A 22,174-nucleotide genomic window follows, 5' to 3' on the forward strand; every position below is an offset into this window, starting at 1 on the left:
AAACTCTTACCCAGGTACAGTAAAATTACGATTTTATTATTATTATTATTATTTATTACTACTAGTAAATAAATTATAAAGAAAGATCATAAGACAATCGGTTTGATTCTTATTACAAGAAGAAATGAATGTATAAATTATTAAATTTTCTGTATTTTAAATGGCGCGAATATAAACAAAACACGACGTCATCGGATTACGTTATTACTTGTTTAAAAAAAGCGAGTTCTCTCTTGCGATTTATATTTACAACGGTACACAAGCAAAAACACAAAAAAATATATCAACATTTTTTTATATAAATAATACGCGTGTAATGATGCTAATATTCAAAGGTTAGTCAATTTTATTTGAAAATTTTCTAATAAAATTTACGAAAGAAATAATTTATTATTCAGATTATAATTGACATAAAAAAGAAGCTAAAATTAATACACTTCTTCGAATTTTCAAAGGGAAATAATGTAATTTTTTTTGCACTTAGTCTCTTTTATCTGAGTATGACAATATAATAATATACAAGTATAAGTTTGATCGTTGTTTTTTCTTAAAAATAGTGAGAGAAATTCCACAATATACTATAAAAATGATAAATTGTGTGAAAACAATGGTTGAAAATAATTTCTCTTTTCGCAATAAATCAATTTAACAATTAAGGTATTTACTTAAAGCTTATAATTAAATAATAATGGCATGTACTTACGTGTAAATTAAACCTAATTAATACAACTAGATTGGTCGTTTGTTACGAATACGTAGTAAAAAATTCAACACTGTTTTTTGTTTTTTTTTTCATCTTTTTTACCCAATTTCAGTGTCAAAAAATCAAGCCGTATTTAGTCGCGAGAAAAGAGTTGATGACAGATCGATCTGAAGCATAATTCGATCGATTTTGACAACTTGAACGAGGTTTTAATTTTGGTCTCTTCAAACGTCTTTAGATCTTTAGATCTCCTGAAGCCACCAAATAATCTGTAATAATTTTATTGTTGTGGACTTATGAAGACCTTCACAATGTGTATATTTGTTCAAAAATTACAAATCTTATCTTATTTCTAACTAGATCATCACTGTTGCTGTTGACTGAGAAGACATGGTAGTGTTGTCAATTTTACTGAATCTCCCTTTTTATGGGACGTCCGTTAAGGTCGACTTCTAGGCTTGGTACTAGAGGAGGTTTGAACCCATACTCTATTCTGTAGCCTCTGTTGGACCTTTCTGATTTTCCGCTGTTTAAATTCTCGTTGTTCAAGTTGATGTTTCCAAAATTCCACGCGTGGTGGGATGATCTCACAGGTGGTGGACCAATGTATGTGGCGACACTCATAGGGTATTGCTGAATGCCTTTGTAAGTATTGTCTTGAGGTGAAGATATAAAGGGAATTTTCGGCTTGTTGTAAGAGTAGCCAGACAAGTCGTTGTCTTGCGAGAATGCTGCATATTTAGACTGCTCCAATCCTACCTGGTTGCTTTGTGAATACTGACCGATGTTTTGATGGTTGAAGCCATTTTGCCAGGCGCTGTTGGTTTGCTGGCTTTGCAAGATATTGGTTGTCGCGTACTGCGTCGGGTACAAGAGAGTGTAAGGAACTTGATTTTGGGCCTCGACTTTGTATGGAACCTTCACTTCCACAGGGTAAGGGATCCTTTTCTCGACGATTCTGTCGATGTGTACCGGGTAAGGCACACGTTTTTCTACTGGATAGGGTTTGTCTACGTATTTCGTTACGTGAATGGGTTTTTCGACAATCTTTTCCACAACTTTTTCAACTGGGTAAGGAACATTTACATGAACAGGTACGTGAACTTGTTTTTCTACAATTTTCTCTACAGGATACGGCACACCGACTTCTACTTTGTAAGGTACTTTAACTTCAACTGGGTAAGGTACCTTTTTTTCTACAATCTTTTCAACTTGAACAGGGTAAGGTACGCGCTTTTCAACAGGGTACGGTTTGTCAACATACCTCGTAACCTCAACTGGTCGATCTATGACCTTTTCAACTATTTTTTCAACCGGGTAAGGTACCTTTACTTCAATCGGTACTTTCCTTTCTACAATTTTTTCAACTGTAACAGGATAAGGTATCTTTTTCTCAACGATTCTGTCAACCGGATAAGGGTGATAAACATGCAGCGGAGCCGCAATTGTCTGGTGATGTCCCGGATTTTGAGTGACCGTTGCATCTGTACCTTGGGGATAAATTATATTGTAGTTTTGCCTCATTTGCTGGAGAGGAATATTATGCGGAGTTCCATAGATCAAATATTGTTGCGAAGGGGCTATGTTGAGGGATGAATAGGACTGTTGGTGTGCATTCTGCTGGGGAACATAATAATATTGCGGTTGGTGAGAATGCGCTCTTTCTTGATGTTGAACTTGATATGGGCCAGCGGAATATTGTTGATAGTTACCATTGTGAGTGGCGTAAAGGTTCGTTTGACTGTACGATAAAGGTGAAGGATTGTTATTGACTTGGCCATGAGAGTAATCGTCGTTGCAACCGATTACTTGTAATCCAGCAGCTTCTCTGTGCACTTTGTTGTAATCGACTTGATTATGTTCATTCGATTCAGAGCCTAAAACTGAGTGAACTGTGTTCTGAACAACGCCTCCTTGTCCTGGGTAAATCACTTGATGGTTAGGTGTATTGTATTGCTGATTTGGAATCTGCTGTAAAATTTGGTTGTTAACGGCTTGGCGCTGGTTTATATACTGCTGTTGATGGGATTCCTGTTTGACTGATTCTTCTTGGCTTTCTTCGAGTTGCTGGTTTATCTCCTCTGCGGCCAGTTGGTCTTGCTGCTCCGCCGGGTGTATCAAGACTTGCTGGGCTCCAAGCTGGTAGAGTTGTTGATTCGAATTAACCTGAATTTTCTTAGATTCCTCTAATGCGCTAGGATACTGAATCTGATTGTCAGTCGTCACTTGGATTTGATTACCAAAAGTCTGCGATAACTTCTTGATTTCTGAATCAATAGCTTTCTTTTCTTCATTTTCTTGTTCGATGATATCGTCCTCTACAAATTTCACGTCTGAATTTTCAGTGTGAGCGCAGTCGAGATACTTTTCGACATTATTCGAGGTGACGAGGCTCAATCCCGCTGTTAAAGGAGCTAAAAACTTTTGGCTCACGGGCCTTGGGGTGACGACAATTGTTCCGCTGATCGGTTTAGTGAAACTCTGTTGCGTTATGTAATCTAACACTTTATCCGAAACGATGGTGCTCTGAGTAGTTGAATAAATGTTTTGATTTTGATCCGCGCGCTGTAAGCTTTGAGAGACGACTGTATTAAGAGATGACTGCGTAGACGAAACTTCATTGTTAGATAAATCATAATCAAAATCTGGAACGATAATAGGAGTCTGAACGGAAACTTCCTGAGGATATCTGTAGTCTTGGCCTCTCTCGATGGAGATAATTCCAGCTCCGGTAGGTGGCTTGATCGAACCTCGTAAGTTAAAAATATTATTTGCCGGCTGATTAGTAACGACATTTCCTTGCTCTACATGTACTTCATCTTCTGCGGCTCCGTTGATATTCAATAAATCTTCATTTGAAACAAGATTTTGCGTAGACTGGACCAATTTCGTATAACCATCGTTATTTTGCTGGGGGGAAATGCTAACAGTAGAGCTCAGTAAAGGAGCTTGCGTTGTTGACGCTATGTACACATTTTTCTTTGGTGCAAATTTAGACTTGTTCCGTCTGGATTGTACAATGTTGCCAGGTCCTCTGTTCGGTGCCAACTTCTCTCCAAACTGTCCGTTGAGTTGTGTTGTAAGCAGGTACTCAGTCGGTTCCGGATTCCCTGCATCATCGACTTGCTGTACTGCGTTGTAATTAGAATCGTTTCCTTCATCATTAGGCACTATATCATATCTGACTCCATGTTGTATATTGACAAATTTGTTTGGTAGCAGCGTTGGTTGTATTGTCTGTCCAGAATTGATGACGGCTTCATATCGTGGGCCACCGTGTTCTGATAACTGGTTGTTTAAGACATTTGCAGCGTTTCCATTTAAGTTTCCTAATTCAACGTTGACGAATGATTTAGATTTGTCTCCTCCAATATTAGAAGAATACTTGACTCCTCCATTTGGTGAACTGTGAAGTGTTTGTTCTTGGCTGTAAGCTTCTGGTTGTATAGGGTTCAGAACATGCGTGGGTACAATTTCGGGGGACTTTTGTAAAACAACTGGAACAGTTGAACCAAAGGTCACGAGGTTTTGAGGGGTCGGTTGGTTGGTCAGGACGATGCTGGGAGTTGGAGAAATCGTTAATGGAGAAGCCGATGGTTGGATGGTCATGGGGTGATGAGTCAGGACTCCGTTAGTGTTGTCATGATGGATGAATCCATCGGTTGATGTTCCAGCGGGGAGAACAGTTCCAGCAAGCAACGGAACTATTGGAGACGAATCCTGAAATAATAAAATAGTAATTTAGCAGAAAAAATTGGCACCATCGGTAACAAGTTATTCAAGTAAAATGTCAATTTCATTTTGTTTTTATAATGAAAAAAATATCTGGCAACAGGAAGTTTTATTTTTGGCATTTTGGCAGTGATGGGAGAAATACTATTTTAAAATTTGTTGTACCAGAACCGCTGTAGGTATGAGAATAGATAATTAATTAATTCGGCAGTCACTTTGTGGTATTATGTATTGATTTTTAACCCTTTCCACTCTGACCATTTTTTCTCATAACTGATCAGCTACTCTGATAAAAAAAATTCGACGTTTCTCTGCCATTAAAAAAATTATTTTGTTCCCTAATTTTAGGACACTTTGTCTGGTAATTCATATGACCATGTTAATTAAGGTTAACTGTATTTATCTAAAATGTTTTTTTAGTAGAATATACTTGGGCGATAGAGAAATCAGTGATTAATGTTATACCTGTGCCGGGCCAGACATTGTGGCCCACGGAGCTGCCTGCTAGAATCATACGGGCCAGAATGTCTGGCCTACAGAGTGGTAAGAGTTAAATAATAAAACACTTATAATTAGTAATATCGTAAAGACTAAAGCCTCCCCCCTATTGTGTATGTTCCCACCGATAAAAAATTAATAATGATGAAAATAAAAATAGGAAACAGCTCCTAACGCCTCTGAAAGATAGTTTTAGAGTCCTCGCTTGTATTTTATTTTTAACTTAAATGAATAGACTGTGATCTGTGGTCGAGTAAGTGCCTTTTTATTTATAAGCAATCTTTTGATGAGTCTAAGAGAGCTAGGTATTCATTTATCATACCATGCATAAAATATTTAGCACCTCGAACAGTTAATTAAACTACGAGTCTTAAGGCAGTTTTTGAACGCTACAACGCAATGATAAATGAATATCTTTCAATCCTACCTTTGGAGCAGGAAGACCGTTGACAGCAGCTTCTCCAAGAGCTAGTCTCGTGCTGGAGTGGCTAGAAGCCGTTCTGCTGCTGTACTGGACCACAGGATGGAAGCCCCAGTCATCAGCCAAGTAGCGGACTTCTTGGGAAGATGCCTCCTGAAATAATAAATATATATATATTATAAAATACCCTGTCAAGCAAAGAGTAGGGTTTCACCCACTTTTCATTTCAACGTTTATGAAATATAACTAAAACTAACCAACTAACTAACCATCACGCCGCTTTTCACAGGCGTAGGCAGAGATAAAAGAACGCTACACTGACCTGTCTGCAAACAATCTTGGCCTTTTCCACACTCATGCATGTCCTAATACATACACACCGGTTATACCGATTCCTGACCAGACCAATCTCGAATATTTGAAATACTTAATTATGCCAGAATTTTGCAATGAGCTAACTAACTAACTAACCATCACGCCACTTACCGCAGGGGTAGGCAGAGAGAATAGAGCGCCACACCACTCTGTCCTTGCAAACATTCTTCGCCTCTTCCACGTTCATGCATCTCCTCATACATACCCGCCGATTGTTACGACTCCAAACCTGACCACTTTCAAGTATTTGGCATACCTGATCGTGCCATGTTTTTCTCGGTCTTCCTCTGCTTTTCCCGCTAACATTCGCCTCATAAATTTGTTTTACCGTTCTCTCGTCACTCATTCGTTCCACATGTCCAAACCATCTCAACACACCTTTCTTAATTTTATCGATAATGCTTATCTCAGCTTTGCATTCCTTCCTTATTTCACTATTCGTACATCTATCATACATCGTTTTGTCGCACATTCTTCTGAGAGATCGCATTTCGACTGCATTCAGTCTACTTTCATCCTTCTTTTGCCAACTCCATGTTTCACTTCCATACATTAGAGTTGGAACCAGGACTCCGTTGTGCACTGCCAGTTTAGCTTCCGCTGAAAGGTTTTTATTTGCTATAACTGATTGCAATGAGCAAATGCTGAAAAGTTCCTGATTGGCTCACGCTAGATTATCCCTCCTGTTCCCAACACAGATTACAAAAAAACATGTTTTTTAGCTGAAAGAAACAAAAAATTATCTACGAATCTATAAACCTTGTACATAAAAAGCAACGTTAATAATAAATGCAACTCAAATCATAAAAAAAGTGGTCATTTAAACAAGTCTATGACAAAAGCCCTGTAAATACCCAGACTTCCATATTCTTCCTCATTAATGCTGATATGTGGAGGTTCTCACCAAAAAGTTACAATTCCAATATAAAATATAATTCTTTAAATGCAAATCTTTTCTGTTTACTCTATTCTATCAAAATCTTAATTAAGTTGCAAACAAAACATGACCAATTCTGTGGTAAACCAATATTCTTCTTCTTCTCCGTCTTAATCCTCATTGCTGAGGGCTGTGACCCTTGCAGAAGCAATGACTCTTCTCCAGTTATCCCTTGACCAAAGCGCTCCAACCACCGAGGTGCCTGCTGCTGCCTTAATTTGATCGGTCCATCGTGTGGGGATCTTCCTCTCCCTCTCTTTCCCTCCAGGCTACCGATCACAACTAGTCGTTCCAGGCTATCCTCGTTGCCACGCGCAACGTGTCCAAAGAACTGGAGAATCCGTCGGGTACAGATATTGGCCAGAGTCAAGCCATCCAGATGTAGTTTAAACCAATATAAAATCATTAAATCGTGCCAAAACGTAACAATTTTACAAGCTAGAATTCCTGATTACTTAAAATCATTTATAATACTAATATGTAAAGAACATCAGCTGTAACTCAAGTAGCAGCTGTTTGGCGTAACACGGCTCTAAGCATTCTTATAACTGGCCTCTATCATATACAATCACAGATTTTGCTCTATCTCTTTCCTTTACCGAGATATTCATTATCCAAATAGCCGCAAAATTGTTTTAATTTGATACATGTTTTGGCAAAAAGCATAATTTTAAGTTGATTTTAAACTTGTTTATCTCAAAGCTACTGTTTTTAACTTGCGGCTTTTTGCTTTCACACATTTGAGTGGAAATATAACGTTTTGGTGAGGACCTTCACATATGTAGATATAAATAAATCCTAAGCGGATGAATATTGTGAACAAATATTTGGGCAAAACTATTGAGTATAATAAAGTAAAAGAGTAAGGTAGCTTGTGCGCTACACGGAACTTTACCGTCCGGCAGTCCGGTTTTGAAAAATAAAAGCGACAATGACAGTTTAGCATGATCGAATTTATGCGCAATGTGTTCACGCACCGATCAAGAGCTCTGATCCGAAGAAAGATAGACAAAAGCACAAGCCAATCGTCATTTTATCACGCTAACTGAAGTGCCGGATGGTAAAGTTTCATGTAGTGCACAAACGCCCTAAGGGCGCTTGTCTACTACCCGGAATTACAAGGAATTTTACCGTCCTGCACGTCAGTTAGCGTTTTAAAACGACAATTGGCACAAGCCAAGCAAAAGCACAAGCTTTTGTCCATTTTTTTTCGGATCGGTGCTCTTGATTGATGCGTGAACACGTTGCGCGTTAATTTGATCACGCTACACTGTCGTAGTCGCTCTCATTTTTCAAAACCGGACTGCCGGACGGTCAAATTGCGAGTAGTGGACAAACGTCCTAAGGATAATGAAGTGATTGTTACTTTAGGATCGTCTACGAAGTATCGCCCTTGTGTGTGTTCGCCTTTCCTGTTCTCCAGGTGTCCCTGCTGTCCTCCCGTCTTGTCCGAAATCGAGTAGCTATACTTGTAGTCAGGAGGATTCTGGAATCATAACAGTAACAATAATTTTATTCGTTGATTTTTAAAACTAGAGAAGGGGGTCGGTGTTCATGCCCAAAAATTGTGTATTTTTTATAATAATAATAATAAAACCCTTATCCGCTCCCCAATGGTGCATAGGGCACTGCTTCATATAACGCAGTGTTATCTTAATCGTTTACACACGAAGGAAAGGTGATCAGCCCTTCGCTTCAGGTACCAGTCCAGGGTATTTTTTATAACAATTTGTTTATTAAAATTGTAGGCATAAATGTATTCGAGAAGAACAAAGAGATGCAGTTCATTATGTTTTAAATGTCTACAATACTGTCCCCACCACATGCAACGCCTTTAAAATCGTATACAGTGAAACCTCTATCTACCGTTTGTAATGGGACCTAGTGAAATAAACTATGAATGCGGGAAAACAATGAATGCGGGATAAAGAAGTCAATACATAAGGACATGCGATCGAGTAAAAATATCGTCCCTCCAATCTGCATAAACCATTGGTGGGTTGAAATATTAAGAATACAAGTTTTAGATGTAATAATAATAATAAAACCCTTATCCGCACCCCAATGGTGCATAGGGCACTGCGTCATATAAACGCAGTGTTATCTTGATCGTTTACACATGAAGGAAAGGTGATCAGCTCTCCGCTTCAAGTACCAGTCCAGGGTAATATTGAATAAATATTACAGTGAAAAAATCACTCATATTTATTCTTACCCTCCCTGGGAATCGAACCCGGGTCCTTCAGAACGGTAGCCGAGCGTGCTGACCATTACACTACGGAGGCGGACATGTAAATGTATTTATTAACAAACATAAAATACAAAGTTGAACAGAACCCTAAGATCATCAGACCTCTTCTGCTGTATCCGTCACACAAGCTTTTGATAGTCTGTATACCACACATAGGAATATTGTCGTTGAATGTAACAAAATTGAGAATTTTTTTAAAAAATGTAAAAAAAACAGACATATTATATCAAATATGTAGCATAATTCAAACGATGAATACGGTAAAATGGTGGACAGAAACGATCGATGCGATCTTTTTTTGTATGAAGTGAATTCGGGGTAGAAGAAATAAACGACACATCCGGGAAAACGATTATTCGAGGAACGATAGATAGAGGTTTCACTGGTATAAGGGGTGGAGGCCCAATATTGGTGTGCTCAGATTAGATTAATATTCAAACTTGTATACGTTGCGGTCGCTCTTTTCTATTGGTGTTGCTTTGTTCTTCTCGCCTTAATAAGTGTTATAATTTTCGATAAATTGGTGTCGCTTTGTTCTTATAACTTTGTAATTTTTATATTGTTTTTTGACATCTCATCAAAGATGAAGAAGAATATGGAAGTCTGGGTATTTACGGGGCTTACGACCGTCATAGGCTGGTTTAAGTGATCACTTTACACATGTGTAACATTCACCAATTCTACCCATTATTCCCAATAGATGTCTCTAGTGAAGTTTTAGTGATTCATGAACAAGGTTTCTAAATTGGTTCATATATATAGAACTTCCAAGAATTTGAGTAGTGTGGTTGTCAATAATAGGTAGAATTGGTGAACGTTACACGTGTGTAAAGTGATCACTTAAACCAGCCTATGACGGTCGTAAGCCCCGTAAATACCCAGACTTCCATATTCTTCTTCATCTTTGATGAGATGTCAAAAAATAATATGAAAATACCTCCTGTAATTGGAGATAATCTAGATTTTGTGAACAAGTATTTGGACACACTCAAAATGTTGTTTGTAATTTTTAATAAATAAATAATTTATTTATTGTAACTGCAGACAATTGGTAGAATTCCATATTGAATTGTTGGGTAATATATCCAAAATAATACAAGGAGCAGTGATGGATTATGTCCTAAGAAGACGAAACGCGTCACGTATTAAGATATACATAAATAAATGTAGAATTCAATCCAGCAAAAACCTTGTTTTATTTTGATATATTACCCAACAATTACATAAATAATTGTATTCATTTGCGCGTTTCCGTCTTCCTCATCACAAGTGTTCCAGTACCGTTGGCAGTAACAGTCGGGTTAAGGGGTTGGGACTTTAATGGGAACATTGCGAACGTTGATCTTATAAATCGTGTGGATCATCCTCAAAATCAAAGCATCCGTTACATTTAGAATTTTAAAAAAATATGACCATGTTTCACCTTCTCGCACGGAACTGAAATGGCTTCATTTCAACCAGTGCATAAATTCAATTCAATTCAATTCAATTTATTCAATTCAATTTATTTATTTTCAATTAACATATACATTACAAACTAAAAAAAATATGATTAAAGTGTATTCATTGAATATGTACAAAAATCTAAAATATGCAAAAACTATTCGGCTGTCCAAACTTAAAACACAGTAAGGGACATCTTTTTTTGTAGTACATTTTTCTGCGTTTTTGGACTAAGTAGAATCTACTTAGTCCAGAAATGCAAAAAAACATACTACAAAAAAATGTCCCTTACTGTGTTTTGAGTTTGGACAGCCGTATTGCTAAAGGTGTAGAAGAATCCCGCTTCGGAAAACTCCTCCAGACACATGGAACAGATCAATATCCAATGAGATATTGTTCAACATAGCGGTAGCTCTTCCTACAGGCATAACCATTGGCAGGTTGGTCCTGTGTATAGGAATGTGAAACAATCTATGCCGACGCTGTCTTAGGTAACTATCGGGAACATACAGACCAATGCTCCGGATAATTTCAGGATTATGGATCATACCGCGCAACAATGGATAAAAATGCTTCATCAAATACACATTCCTTCTAGTCTCTAAACTATTGTAGGCAAGCATACTCTGAAGAAACTCGGTCGGGTAGAGCCAGGGATAAATCTCTCGCACTACTTAATAATATTCTTTACAGCCACAATCCACCTTAATATCTGGCTGAAAATTGTATATACCTCTCAGATCATAGTCTGTCACTTCGTTCTTCCCAAGACAGAACACTTTCCATCCCTCGCTATAACACATCATTCTTCAATAATTCCTTTTCTGTCCAAACAGCCAGACTATGGAATGAATTACCTCTCCCCGTAAACAAATGCACCTTCTCTAATAACTTTCAAGAAACGTCTGAGACATTACTATTTATCATTAGATTCCTAACTATCCATTAAACCTCCTCCCTTAGTTTTCTCCTCTACCTCCTTCCCTAAACTACCTTTTTCCTTTGCCTTCCTCATTATCATCAATTTGTAATTTATGTTTTTTTTAAACGTTCAAACACTATCTCTCTACCCTCTGATTGCAAACAGCCATATATGGTATCATACGTTTTGACCAACATCACTAGTCTGTCTTTGGATGGTTGGAAGATATTGCTTTTTAACAATAAGCCCGCCAATGTACTTATTTCTTTTCTCTACAAGAAACTTAAATAAATAAAACATAGACAATAATGATGAGCAATTGAATTTGAATGGTGAATTTTTTGCTGGTTATTTTTTGTTCACCTGTCGACGAAAACATAGGTACGTAATTTTCGAAACTAGTGTAGTGAAATATAATTCAATTAATGGCATAATACAAGTGTTTAATTTTTAATAAGTAAAAATAAAAATAATCATTTTACAATTTTTTCAGGATTTCATTTGTAACTGATGTCTTCTTCAAATTAATATTTTTTGTCGGCAATTCGAACATCGATAATTGGATGACAATTGAAAGGGAAATCTCAAGGACGCGTCACGTTTATGAGGCACATTTCGTTACAAGAGAGAAGACATAAATAACATAGAGAGAAGGAGAAAGAGTTATATATCTTGTAACCCTTATTCGCACCTAATGGTGCATAGGGCACCGCATCGTATAGAAACAGTGTTATCTTGATCGTTAAATATACGAAGGAAAGGTGATCAGCCTCCCGCTTCAGGTACTAGTTCAGGGTCATATTAAATAAATGTTAGACTGATTAATATTTATTTCGACCCTCTTGGGAATCGAACCCGGCACCTCTTGAATGGTAGCTTAGCGCGCTAACCACTACACATATTGAAAGCTGTCCCACCAGAAGCATCTAGGCTCCCTGACAGATCTGCTCTTTCTAAGCAATTTTTTTTTTAACTAACTTGTGAAATTTATTGAAAATGTAAAACAATATAAAATTGTATCCCGATTTTACTGTGAATTAACATTTAAAAGCTTTCAATATACCTGTCACTGCCAATCTAAATAAATACAAGATTGTAAGTCCATCATCTAATTTTATAGAAGTACCCCAGTGTAGGACTATGGGGTGGATAGAGTTATATATCAGTCGCTATAATATGATCAAAACCCGTGATTTATTTATTTGTTTATTTGTTTTTTATTATTATTTATTTTATTTATTTGTTTTTTACACATTACAAAATTTTGTATAGGCGCGGAACAATGGGCCTTTCCCACGGACTTGGCTTGATTTGAATGCGAAAGAAAGTGATTTGTAACGAGCATTGGTTTTTGTCCATCCTGAAGCGTTGTATGGGAAGGGAACTAAGCGGATAATAAGACCAGTCTTTAATTACAATCCGAATTGTTTGGAGAAATGCAGAATCTCGCGCGAAGGCATTGTATTATAATATGTACATACAAATAATACAAAAGTGTAAGGAAGCCAGTGGCGGTACTTCCCTAGAAGCCCAAAAGCCCTAACAACTCCAAATAAAAATGACTAAATCTAGACCAAATTGTCAAAAATACATAATTAATGTATGACTGTTTTGAAATTATCGCGCGCTTATATGATTATTAAACACTATGCATGCCATTATATGGTGATATCTGAGGAAGATATTTTATTATGGTGAACATTTTCTTTATTTAAAGGTGATGGCTATACCTTACAAAAGTTACATGTATGCATATTTTTACAATGATTACAATACATTGTTTATATTTATAATACTTTCTGAGTGCTTACTATACTGGGAATGATATGAGGTGAAGAAATTATAGGTGCATCATATATTCACGAATGTGAAAAATAATGGGTTTGCCTTACTGGTAAACCCTAGGCACGCCACTGAAGGAAGCATTGGTTAAAACTAGCGGATCGCCATTCGAGTACCTAGCTTTTAATGATTTGAGTGTAAATAACGAAACAGTGGCGTACGCGTATGGAACAATAAATAATTTACGATCTTATTCGGGACATTTTGAGTGTGTCCAAATTCTTATTCACAAATCTGGATAGTGGTTAATATTAAATTTTTTGACATCTCAACGTACATGAAGAAAAATATGGAAATCTGGGTATTTAAAATTAATTGAATTAATCCCTTACCGCACCCCAATGGTGCATAGGGCACTGCTTCATATAAAAGCAGTGTTATCTCGATCGATTACACATGAAGGAAAGGTGATCAGCCCTCCACTTCAGGTACCAGTCCAGTGTAATATTGAATAAATATTAGAGTGAAAATATCACTTATATTTATTAAACCCCCCTGGGAATCGAACCCGGGACCTCCAGAACGGTAGCCGAGCATGCTGACCATTACACTACGGAGGCGGACTAATAATCTGGGTATTTACAAGGTTCAAAGGAAGAAGCGAAGAATGTTTTCAAAGACAGAGTGGTGTGGCGCTCTATTCTTTCTACCTATCTTTTCGGGGAAGCGGCAAGATGGTTAGTTACTTCATCATCATCAAACCCTTATCCACACCCCAATGGTGCACAGGGCACTGCATATAAACGCAGTGTTATCTTGATCGTTAACACACGAAGGAAAGGTGATCAGCCATCCGCTTCACGTACCAGTCCAGGGTGATATTGAATAAATATTAGAGTGAAAAAATCACTTAGTTACTTAGTTACATATTATTTTTTGACATCTCATCAAAGATGAAGAAGAATATGGAAGTCTGGGCATTTACGGGGCTGACGACCATCATCGGCTGGTTTAAGTGATCACTTTACACACGTGTAACATTCACCAATTCTACCCATTATTGACAACCACACTACTCAAATTCTTGGAAGTTCTTTATATATGAACCAATTTAGAAACCTTGTTCATGAATCACTAGAACTTCACTAGAGACATCTATTGGTGAGATGTAAAGAAGCTATTTATTACTAAGTTACAATTTATTTGAGTTTTTTTATCCGTTAATGAACTGCCCATCACTCAATGCTATAATGATTTTCATTCTACGCCACTGTGTTCGGAGTAACATTGACCTTGCCTCTCTATTTTTTTACACCTTCCATCACATGCTTATACTTTCGGTGAGTAATGAGCTTCCCAAACTATTAAGCCTTAATTATACACGTGACATGAGCGAGACGTCATCATTTTTTGCCCAAAATACTTTCCCTTTAGTTCTGTGTATATCGACGTAATATGTGTATCATTAATTACGGATTTCCTTAGGGTTATTATTTATAATATCACTCCTTTCAAGAACGTCATAAATAAAAAAACTTGATTTTTCAGGAGAACGTTTTTAAAGTTTAAAAATATTATACAATGTATTAAAAATAAATATCAAGCCATTACTGAAATTTTTACTGTGCAACACATCTATTTAGGTAAAATCTGAAGGTTTTTTCTCCATTTGCAAAATATTTAGTTTATTTAAAAAAAATAATAAAACAATACCTTGTCTTCAAATGCAAAAACATCACTTTCTGCCCTGTAGCGGGTAAATATTAAGTTAAAAATATGCCTTTTTTTCTGGGATATGTACATTTTCTGGGCATTCCGAAAACACGCATAACTGGAAATTGACGATTTTTGATTTATGACGTTCTTGAAAGGAGTGAGCGATATATCGAATAAATTTCACTTTTCACAAATTACTCATTTGAAAGTGTCGAGGATTGTTGAAGAATAATCTTTTTTTTGTTGCCATTTTAACATAGATGAAAAAGTAAATGGAAGTCTGGGCATTTAGGGGGCTTACGACCGCCATAGGCTGGTTTAAGCGATCACTTTACACACGTGGGCAGGTGGAATCATTGGCCCATATTTTTTAAAAGACGATGCCGGCCAAAATGCTACAGTCAATGGAGAGCGCTACAGAAATATGATTACTGACTTCTTTGTACCTCAGTTGCATGGCATTGACGTGACAGAGCTGTGATTTCAACAAGATGGCGCAACATGCCGCACGGCGGGTGCCACCATCAATTTATTGCGAGAAATTTGTACAAAAAACACCCTATATTACACAAAGTGAGTGATGAATGATGTGATTATAATCCAGGATTAGGACCTCAAATACTAATTTAAGAGTTTCTGCTCAATAAAAAGCTTCTTTTCATCTCACCAATAGATGTCTCTAGTGAAGTTCTAGTGATTCAAGAACAACGTTTCGAAATTGGTTCATGTATATAGATCTTCCAAGAATTTGAGAAGTGTGGTTGTCAAAAATGAGTAGAATTGGTGAATATTACACCTGTGTAAAGTGATCACTTAAACCAGCCTATGACGGTCGTCAGCCCCGTAAATTCCCAAACTTCCATATTCTTCTTCATCTTTGATGAGATGTTAAAAAACAATATGTTAAGGAGAGTGTTATATTACCATATCACAAATTTTATTTATTTAATTATTAATTTCAAAACATATTGCATACATGAGTCATATATACATATAATATTCCTGATGAGTAATTTTTATTTCTCATTTTGGGACATGGGATTAAGGTTAACAAGACTGGAACACAAATAATAAAGAAACAAATTAAAAAAAAATCATTATTATTTATTAAAACCCTTATCCGCACCCCAACGGTGCATAGGGCACTGTGTCATATTAACGCAGTGTGATCTTGATCGTTTGCACATGAAGGAAAGGTGATCAGCCCTCCGCTTCAGGTACCAGTCCATGTTAATATTGAATAAATATTACAGTGAAAAAATCACTTATATTAAAAATGACTTATTTGGTTGTTTTTTAAATAACCAAAACTAATACTAATACATGGCAAAATACAAAAAAGCAATAAACAGGTATAATAAATAGGCAAAAGAAGCATATTTAAAAGAAATAAATGAGAAAATATAAAAAATGGGTTTTATTTTATATATGTCAGGCAGCTGGTTAATTTGGGTACTGGCAATATATTTTAAGGACCTTACTCCAATTTAATAATGCTTTTAAAATACTTAATATTTAAAAAGCTAATGTTTTTTTTTTAAATTTTATTGTTGGGATATTTTAAGGTATTTCCCTTTAAACATGGGTGGGGGGAGAATGGTTATTTTAAACATTCAATGCAGGAAAACAATATCAAATAAGTTCATGATTTGGTCTCTCTAAGGAGGGGTACTTACAGGGTCGTAAACTTTTGGTTTTTCGATATATCCTGGAGGCTTTGTGGCGAGCGATATATCTGCAATCAGAACCAAAGCGAGGCATCTCAAAAGCAGCATCTGTGAAAAGAAATAAAAGGAAAATTGTAAAAAAACGGAATTGACGTCATTAAAAATCAGACATGACAAAATATTTATTATTGACATCTCAACATAGATGAAGAAGAATATGCAAGTCTGGGCATTTACAGGGCATAAGCTGGTGTAAGTGATCACTTTACACGCGTGTATCATTCACCAATTCTACCCATGATTGACAACCACACTACTCAAATTCTTAAAACTTCTAGATGTTGCGATGAAATTCGAAATACAGTGTGCGAAAGTTCACTAGAGACATCTATGGTGGGATTTGGGGAGCTTTTATTAAGCAGAGACACTTTTATTTGTATGTGAGGTCCGAATCCTGGATTATATTTACATACTTTGAAAACGCTTGAAAACATCGTTTTCAATTTTTATTTAAGCTTATAACTTTACCAGTTAAGTTATTTACAAGTCGGACTGAGGTCTGGGTATTTACAGGGCTTACGACCTGTTATAGGCAGGTGAAGTGATCGCTTTATACACGTGTAACATTTATCATTCTACCCATGATTGACACATAATGATTAAATAAAAATAATTGTTATAAATATAAATGTAATAAAAATTAAAAATGACATTTTCAGGCGTCATCTGTATGTAAAATAATTAAAAAATGCCCAATATTGATATACAGACCTTGTAGACCCATAATATGAATTTTGTCGAATTAGCGTGAGGTCCAGTTACACAAATAAAATATAATTGGTCATATTAAAAACCGGTTATAACGAAATTATTTTTTGAAAATTACTCTTTTAATTTTAACAGTCTATTATTTCTTACACAACGAATTTCTCTTAAATTAATTTTAATTTGTCTTCCTTCGGTAGTGAAAGCATTTGGTAATATACTTAATTTGTCGTATTTATAATATAACCGGGCGTATTTACGTTATGCCTCCGTAGTGTAATGGTCAGCATGCTCGGCTACCGTTCTGGAGGTTCCGGGTTCGGTTCCCAGGGGGGTTTAATAAATATAAGTGATTTTTTCAGTCTAATATTTATTCAATATTACACTGGACTGGTACCTGAAGTGGAGGGCTGATCACCTTTCCTTCATGTGTAAAACGATCGAGATAACACTGCGTTTATATGAAGCAGTGCCCTATGCACCATTTGGGTGCGGTAAGGGGTTTTTTATTATTATTATTTACGTTATGATATTATTGTATTGATTGCATGTAAAGAGATTCAAACTCATTGTTGAAGAAAATTTCTCTATAATGTGCATATTATTTGTTTCGGTAAGTGGTTTTATTTTTAAGTATATTTTTTCACTTTTTGGCGATTCGATACTCAATTATTGGACGAGAATCTAGAGTGAAGTTTTAAGCATGCGTCACGTTTATTTGGCACAATTCGTTACATGATAGAGAAGAAAGATACTGTATATCGTAGAGAGAATAACCTCACACCAGATTATTTTTTGGGAAACATAGTTTTTTTGTTTTTGATTTTTAGAATACATATTGAAAAAAAAAATTATTTATTTTTTTAAACTCCTTACCATGTATTGATTTTAAAGAAATACTTATTTTTTTCAAAACAAAAACGGTGTTTAATGAAAAAAAAATCAGTAACGTCAAATGTTACCTGGTTTTAAAGAAAAAAAAAAAAAAAAAAACAAACAAAAAAATCAAATAAACATTCATTAAAAAATCGTTCGCGAAATGTTGTACGGATTCTAGCGTTGCCGAACGCTGAATAAATCTGTTATTGAAAGTATGACCTTAAGACTAAATCCAAAGACATAAAACCAAACTCAACATCCCAACCCAACTGATTGCATTGAACAACTCAACATAATACCAAAAATAAAAGATGGATTTAAACATGCCATGTTGCATATATCTTATGGCATTTTAAAAACCTTAATGGGTACACAAGTAGTGTTTTTATTGGCTAATAAAATGGATTTAAGACTTAATCCAAAGATATAAAACCCAACTTAATTGCAATAACAACCCAACAATAAAAGTTGGATTCAAAGATGTATTTTTGACGATTTTTTAAAATCCTTTATGGATTAAGAACTGGCGTTATTATTGGCAAATTGTATGATATTGATTTAAGACTAAATTCAACGATAAAAAAACCCAACTAAATTACACAAACAACCCAACAAAATACCAACAACAAAAGTTGGATTCAAACATGCCATGTTGCATATATCTTATGGCATTTTAAAAGGCTTTACGGGTTTACAGGTGGTGTTATTATTGGCTAATTTTATAAAATTGAGTGCAGTTTCATGATTCTGATTAAGGCGTATCTACTTGAGTGTAATGCAGATACTTTATTCGAGAGAATTACTTTCCCTAATGGGAACCGGATCTGTGAACTTGTTTCAGACCTATCATGAACCGATAACCATTCAGTTCAACGCTTATTTATTATATTAAATATTTCAATTTGTATCTATAGGGAAAATTAGTCCAAATATCGCCATTTGATTTGAAATTCTTCATTTATTTTACATTTATATCATATAGTGAAACCTGGATTAAACTAATCGGGGGGAAAGGGTGTAAATAAATAATTGATATGTGATTTTTTATAATAATAATTCAATATAACCTTAGACTATCCTTTACATTGAGGCTTTACTTTATATATATATATATATATATATATATATATATATATATATATATATATATATATATATATATATATATATATATATATATATATATACTGTATATATAAATATATTGTGACTTTTAAAACATTTAAATCAATTTTATCCGTGAAAAATGTTTACGGAACCTTTTTTCACCGCGTTACATGGAAAAAAGCCTTACATTTAAATAAATATGTGTGTGTGGTATATACACATATCGCTCACTCCTTTCAAGAACGTCATAAATAAAAAAAACTTGATTTTTCAGGAGAACGTTTTTAATGTTTAAAAATATAAAACAATGTATTAAAAATAAATACCAAGCCACTAATTGAACTTTTTACTCTGCACCAGATATTTTTAGGTAAAACGTGAAGGTTTTTTTTCTCCATTTGGAATATATTTAGTATATTTAAAAAAAATAATTAAACAATACCTTTTCTTCAAAATGCGAAAACAACACTTTCTGCCCTATAGCGAGCACAACTAAAAATTGACGATTTTTGATTTATGACGTTGTTGAAAGGAGTGAGTGATATGTACTCGTATGTGCGTGTGTGTATAACATTGTTATTTGAAGGGACTTTTCAAAAAGGTTGAGAATACGCGACACCTGAGGTAAGTCGATACCCGTCAGGGTTAATTATAGTCCTTCTGGTTAGCCGAGAGCAGTGACGCGAGTGACTCGCGTGAAGGGAGCTATTCTGAATCATATCATACTTATTCTCCCGCCCAACCGCACCCAATTATGCCCAGGTGCATAGGGCACTGCGTCCTATCGACGCGGTGATATCTCAAACATCGATTGCGTGAATGAAATGTGATAGTGCTGCGTTTCTTGTACCAGTCCGGGGTTATATAAATAAATATTGAGTGAAAAAAATATTTGTATTTTTTTGACCCCCCCTGGGAATCGAGCTCGGGACCTCCAGTACGGTAGCCGACCATTACACCGCGGAGGCGGGCAAATTTTCCTTGAGAATATTTTTTTAACTTAAAATATGTTGCTTGTAGCATTACAATTATATGCGAACATTTAAAAAAAAAACTCACTCTGGGATAGGTTTATTTAAGTTTTACTTGGTAAATACCACTTGGTAAATATTTCTTAAAATTTATTATGTCACGTGTTTCGATGCATTCCGCGTCATTTTCAAACACCATGTTACGGTGATAGGAACGTCAATGTATTGTACCTACATAAATTATGTACAAGAAGTTTGAATAATTAAATACATATCGCTCACTCCTTTAAAAAACGTGACATATCAAAAATCGTAAATTTTTAGCTGTGCATGTTTTCTGAATGCCCAGAAAATGTACTATATCCCAGCAAAAGCGGCATATTTTTGACTTAATATTTACCCGCTACAGGGCAGAAAGTGTCATTTTTACATTTTGAGGAAAAGGTATTGTATAATTATTTTTTAAAATATACTTAATATTTTTCAAATGCAGAAAAAACCTTCAGGTTTTACTTAAAAAGATCTGTTGCACAGTAAAAAGTTCAATAAGTGGCTTGATATTTATTTTTAAAACATTATATTATATTTTAAAACTATAAAAACGATCTCCTGAAAAATCAAGTTTTTTGATTGATGACGTTCTTGAAAGGAGTGAGCGATATGTTACTCCCTTAAAGTATTGCATAATACAAAGATAACGCCATATTAATTAGTATTTTTTTATTATTATTATTGATATTAAAATTTATTTTCTGACAGAATGGTTTGAGAATTGCACCATTAATTAACCTTAATACTTAAATATTACTCATGTGAGTTGAACTATTGACCTAGTAGAAACCCAATATGTTTAAATATAACTCTATGTTAATTAACTATCACGCCACTCACCGCAGGGGTAGGCAGAGAGAATAGAACGCCACACCAATGTTCAGACCATGCACTGTGAATGAATAAGCTAATAGAATTAATAAAAACGCATCTAATACAACGCCATACCACCCTGTCTTTGCAAACATTCTTCGCCTCTTCCACATTGATGCATCTCCTCATACATACCCGCCGATTATTTTGACTCCTGACCTGACCACTTTCAAGTATTTGGCAAACCTGATCATGTTTTTCTCGGTCTTCCGCTGCTCCTTTTTCCAATTAAATTCGCCTCATAAATTTGTAAACATCATTTTAAACTTGTAAATATAATTTTAAAGTAAGTATAAATTTGTCAATATTTACCTTAATATTTTTTGCTCGTTAGTTTTACTTTTCACCTGTAGATGAAAATATGCTTTAAAATTTGAGACGAGTTGTGTGTAATTAAATACAACTCATTAAGTGGTTATTCAAGTCTTTAATTAAAAAAAAAGACACTTCATACCTAATTTTATCGATAATGCTTATTTCAGCCTTGCATACTTTTCTTGATCATATTATCATAATTAGAACGCGCGACGTCACAATTTGACAAGATAATCAATCATATTTCAGGAAACCCTGGACTTCCTAGTTCATCTATGTGTAAACTTTCTCCTTTTTTAGTTTAAAAAAGTTTAAAGTTACAATTTCTGATGTGCGATTGATGAATTAATTAAGGAAATAAGCGAAACTATAGTTCGCGTCATAAAAAAATGGTATAAATTAGTTTAATCGGTAATCTAATCTTCGTTAAGCTGAATCCAATTAAAGGCTTTATTTCACTCACGAAAAACTTTTGAGTTATTACTGTATACAATTGAAGTCGGTAGTATGCTCGATAGGTCATTGTGCGAAATAAAATTTCTCTCATATTCAAATCAAGTAAATGAAAATCACAAAGAGGTTAAAAAGTCGTGTGTTTGACATATCGCTCACTCCTTTCAAGAACGTCATAAATCAAAACTCGTCAATTTTCAGTTGTGCATGATTTCGGAATGCCCAGAAAATGTACTATATCCCAGCAAAAGAGGCAAATTTTGAACTTAATATTTACCCGCTACAGGGCAGAAAGTGTTGTTTTTGCATTTTG

General features: G+C 35.2%; 1 protein-coding gene across 1 annotated transcript; it reads right to left on the reverse strand.

The window, feature by feature from the left end:
- Positions 1-27: 27 nt before the first annotated feature.
- LOC148302196 (uncharacterized) lies at positions 28-16,555 on the reverse strand. Its single transcript, XM_088272031.1, has 4 exons — positions 16,457-16,555; positions 8,033-8,152; positions 5,361-5,507; positions 28-4,423 (listed from the first exon to the last, which is right to left on the reverse strand). The coding sequence occupies exons 1-4, from the start codon at positions 16,553-16,555 to the stop codon at positions 1,112-1,114; spliced, it is 3,678 nt and encodes a 1,225-aa protein (XP_088128157.1). The 3' UTR covers positions 28-1,111.
- Positions 16,556-22,174: the final 5,619 nt, after the last annotated feature.

This window comes from Brachycentrus maculatus, unplaced genomic scaffold (assembly GCF_059751285.1).
Source record: "Brachycentrus maculatus isolate JH-2025_06_01 unplaced genomic scaffold, ASM5975128v1 h1tg000475l, whole genome shotgun sequence".
Lineage (NCBI taxonomy): Eukaryota > Metazoa > Arthropoda > Insecta > Trichoptera > Brachycentridae > Brachycentrus > Brachycentrus maculatus.

Bases quoted from the DNA above. Each gene is read 5' to 3' on its own strand.
- LOC148302196 (XM_088272031.1), bottom strand. From the start codon at position 16,555: ATGCTGCTTTTGAGATGCCTCGCTTTGGTTCTGATTGCAGATATATCG. The intron at 5,508-8,032 runs GTAACAATCACT...TTATTATTTCAG, and splicing joins ACTTCGTAGACGATCCTAAA to GAGGCATCTTCCCAAGAAGT. The intron at 4,424-5,360 runs GTAGGATTGAAA...TTATTATTTCAG, and splicing joins ACGGTCTTCCTGCTCCAAAG to GATTCGTCTCCAATAGTTCC.